This window comes from Onychostruthus taczanowskii, unplaced genomic scaffold (assembly GCF_017590055.1).
Source record: "Onychostruthus taczanowskii isolate IOZ18803 unplaced genomic scaffold, ASM1759005v1 scaffold106, whole genome shotgun sequence".
NCBI lineage: Eukaryota > Metazoa > Chordata > Aves > Passeriformes > Passeridae > Onychostruthus > Onychostruthus taczanowskii.
The window spans coordinates 230,982-234,090 of NW_024497186.1; the positions used below are offsets into that span (position 1 = coordinate 230,982).

The following is a 3,109-nucleotide window of genomic DNA, read 5'->3' on the forward strand; positions in this document are numbered from 1 at the left end:
CCCAAAGCCCCCTCGAAACGGCCCAAACCCCCCCCCCCGTACCCCAGCTGCGTCCCGTTCGTGGCCATCTTCGACAGCTTCACCATGGCCTTGGCGTAGTTCTCCTCGATGGCGGCCCTGGGGATGGCGGGGAGGGGGATTTGGGATGGAGGCAGGGTTTTGGGGACCCCCCCGAAGGGTTCTGGGGAGCTCCCAGGCTGTCCCCAGCCCCGGGTACCTCTCCCGGACGAAGTCGGCGAGCTCCTTGGTGGAGATCTGCCCGTGCTTCATGTTGTGGTAGAGGACGTCGAAGCCGTGGTTCTTCTCGCCCTGCCAGGGGAGCCCCCACCTCAGACCCCAAATCCCAAGGGACCCCCACACCCCCTTTCCCCCTGGGACCACCGGGAGCAGCGTCTGAGCAGCCCAAAACCCACCCAAATTGGGGTGCTGAGTTCCCCCCACTCCCACCCCGAACCAGCCCTCCCCAGACGGGCTGGGCTGAACCCCAAAAACCCCCGGGTTATTTTGGGTGCTGCCCCCCACCCACAAAGCGCCTTCAGCTCAGCCCCTCCCCCGCCAGCCGCGCTGGGGGTGCAGGTGAACCCCCAGGGGAAACTGAGGCAGGAGGAAGAGGAAGGTGGCAGCAGCCGCCGGAGGAACCAGGAAGCGCCGGCCGCGCGACTTCCCCCGCCCCCCCCAGGCTGGGGACCCCCAGGGACGGGGGGACAGCAATGTCACCACAGGGGGGAGACCCCCAGACCACCCCCCCCCCCACCGCCCNCCCCCCCGGGAAGGCCCCAAACCCCCCCCCCCCCCCAAATCCGCCGTGCTGGGGATCCCCGAGCAGAGCAGCCCCCCGGCACTCAGCGGGGGGACCCCCAAATGTGTCCCCCACCCTGGGATGTGCCCCCCAACTCGGGCTGTGCCCCCCAGCCCGGGCTGTGCCCCCCCGGCCCCGCTCCCCATCATGCACCGCAGAAAAACAGGAAACCCCAAAAATTCGCGCCCGGTTGGCGCCACCGGGGGAGGCCCCCCCCGGACTCACCCTGAGCTCTCGGGGGGTCCGCGGGGTCCCCCCGAGCATCCTCGGCGTGCCGGGGGTCTGCAGGGGTTCAAGGGGGGGGTCAGGGCACGCTGCAGCCCCCCCAAACCCGCTCCGAGCCCCCCCCGCTGCCCGGTCCCTCCGCACGGGCTCCGCCACCTGTGTCACGAGCGGGGCGGGCTCAGCGCGGCCCCCCCGGTAAAGAGGGAGGGGAAAGCTGGGAGGGGTCGCGGGGGGGGCTCGGGGCTCGCAGGACCCCCCCCCCAAACCGAGCCCCGCCGGTCCCGGGCGGCCGCAAACGCCACGAACGCGGCTCCGGCCAAAGTCCCCGCGGCCACCGAGTCCCCGAGCGGGACGGGGCGTGCGGGGTGGGGGGGGCTGCGGCAGGGACCCCCCCCCAACCCCGCGCCCCAAAACCGGGCGGTTCGAGCCAGCCGCAGCCGTATCCTTCAGCGGGGGGCGCGGGGGAACCCCCCGGAGGATGCGGGGGGAGCGGAGTGGGGGGGCTCGGTTCGGGAACGCGGGGGGAGAGCGGGCCGGGGGCTGCGCACCCCAAAACCCGCCGGGAACCGGAGGCACCGCGGGGGGAGGGAGGGGTTATTATTGGGGCGTGCACCCCAAAAATAAAAAACGGAGGGAAAGCGGCGAAGCGAGCCCTGCACCTGCAGCGGGGGGGGGCCGGCGGGGGGGCCGCCCGCAGCACCGGGAGCGGGCTCGTGGCCAGCGGGGGCTGCGCCGGTGCACCGGGGCGTTAGTAACGGTGGGCGCCGGGGCGGTGCGGTGCAGCGGGGCGCGGTGCACAGCGAGGGGAGGGGGGGATCTCCGGTACGCACCCCCGCACCCCGGTGAGGGCGATGCTGCGGGGGCGGCGGGGGGGAACCCGCGCGGGAACGGCGGGGCCGGGGCGGGACCGCGCCGGGACCGCGCCGGGGGCGGTGCTGGCCACGCCCCCTCCCGCCGAGCCGCGTCGCCATTGGCTGAGGCGCCCGGCAGCGGTGACCGCAGCCAGCGGCTGCCGGCTCCTATTGGCTGAGGCGCCGCCGCGCCGCGCGCGGGGAGGGGGCTCATTTGCATTTTTAAAGCGGCCGCCGCCCCGAAAGCGCGGCGGGAGCGGCGCGGGGGGAGACGCGCGACCGGAGCCGCCGGCAGCGGAGAGGCGCTGCTGGAGCTGCCGCTGTCACCCCGCCCGAGCTGTCACCCCTCTTCCCGGACTGCCGCCACCGCACGCGCTCCGCCCCCCGCGCTCCCGGCGCTGCTCCCGGTGCGGCGGCTCCGACGCACGCCCCCCCCTCGCCACGACCCCCCGGTTGTCACCGCACCCGCGGTGCCCGGCTGTCCCCCCCCGCCGCCGGTGCCAGCCGGTGCCTCGCACCCCGCTGAGCTCATGGCCCGGCTCCGGCTGTCACCGGCGCAGCTGCGGGAGCGTCCCCGCGGGCAGGGACCCGGCGGGGGGGCGGGGGACATTCCCGGGGTGGGGGCGCGACATTCCCGTATTCCCGTCGGGAATCTACCGAACGTCCCGCAGAGACGGGGGACGCGCCAGCCCCGCGGTGCCACCGGAGCCGGCACGGCGGGGACACGTCACGCGGCGGGTTCGGTTACGCTGCCTTTTGTCCCGGCGACACCTGGCAGGTGCCACCGCGCCCGGGTGGCACTGCCAGGCCCGGCCGGTGGCACCGCGGCAGCGCCGGTGGGCTCGGGGGGCTGGAGACCCCTCCCCAGCTGCAGCACGGCTCCGCCGGGGTCAGGGCGCTGTCACCTCCGCGGCCCCGCGGTGTCCCCGCGGGTGCTGGCAGCCACCAAGGGGGGGCAATGGCGGAGAAACCCCCGCTGGGACCCCTCCCCAGAACCCAAAGCCACTGGGACCAGTCACAGCAGAGTGGGGGGCTCAGAGGGGGCTGGGGGGGACGGGGACAGCCCCGGGGGTCACACCTGGGCTCGAGGGGGCCGAACACCCACTCCGAGCCCCCTCCCCAAAACACCCCCGCTGGAGCAAAGGGCTGGGAACGAGGGGATTTTGGGGAAGGGGAGGTTTGGGATTGGCTAGGGGGGGTGGGAAGTGGAATTTGGGGGGTGGGAAGGGGAATT

General features: G+C 74.5%; 1 protein-coding gene across 1 annotated transcript in view; it reads right to left on the reverse strand.

Annotated features, from left to right (window-relative positions):
* FCHO1 (FCH and mu domain containing endocytic adaptor 1) overlaps positions 1-109 on the reverse strand; it is a 12,973-nt gene extending 12,864 nt beyond the window's left edge. The window contains exon 1 of the mRNA XM_041414947.1: positions 43-109. Coding sequence (XP_041270881.1) covers positions 43-86 — 44 coding nt within the window. The 5' untranslated portion in view covers positions 87-109. The remainder of the gene's footprint in view (positions 1-42) is intronic.
* Positions 110-3,109: the final 3,000 nt, after the last annotated feature.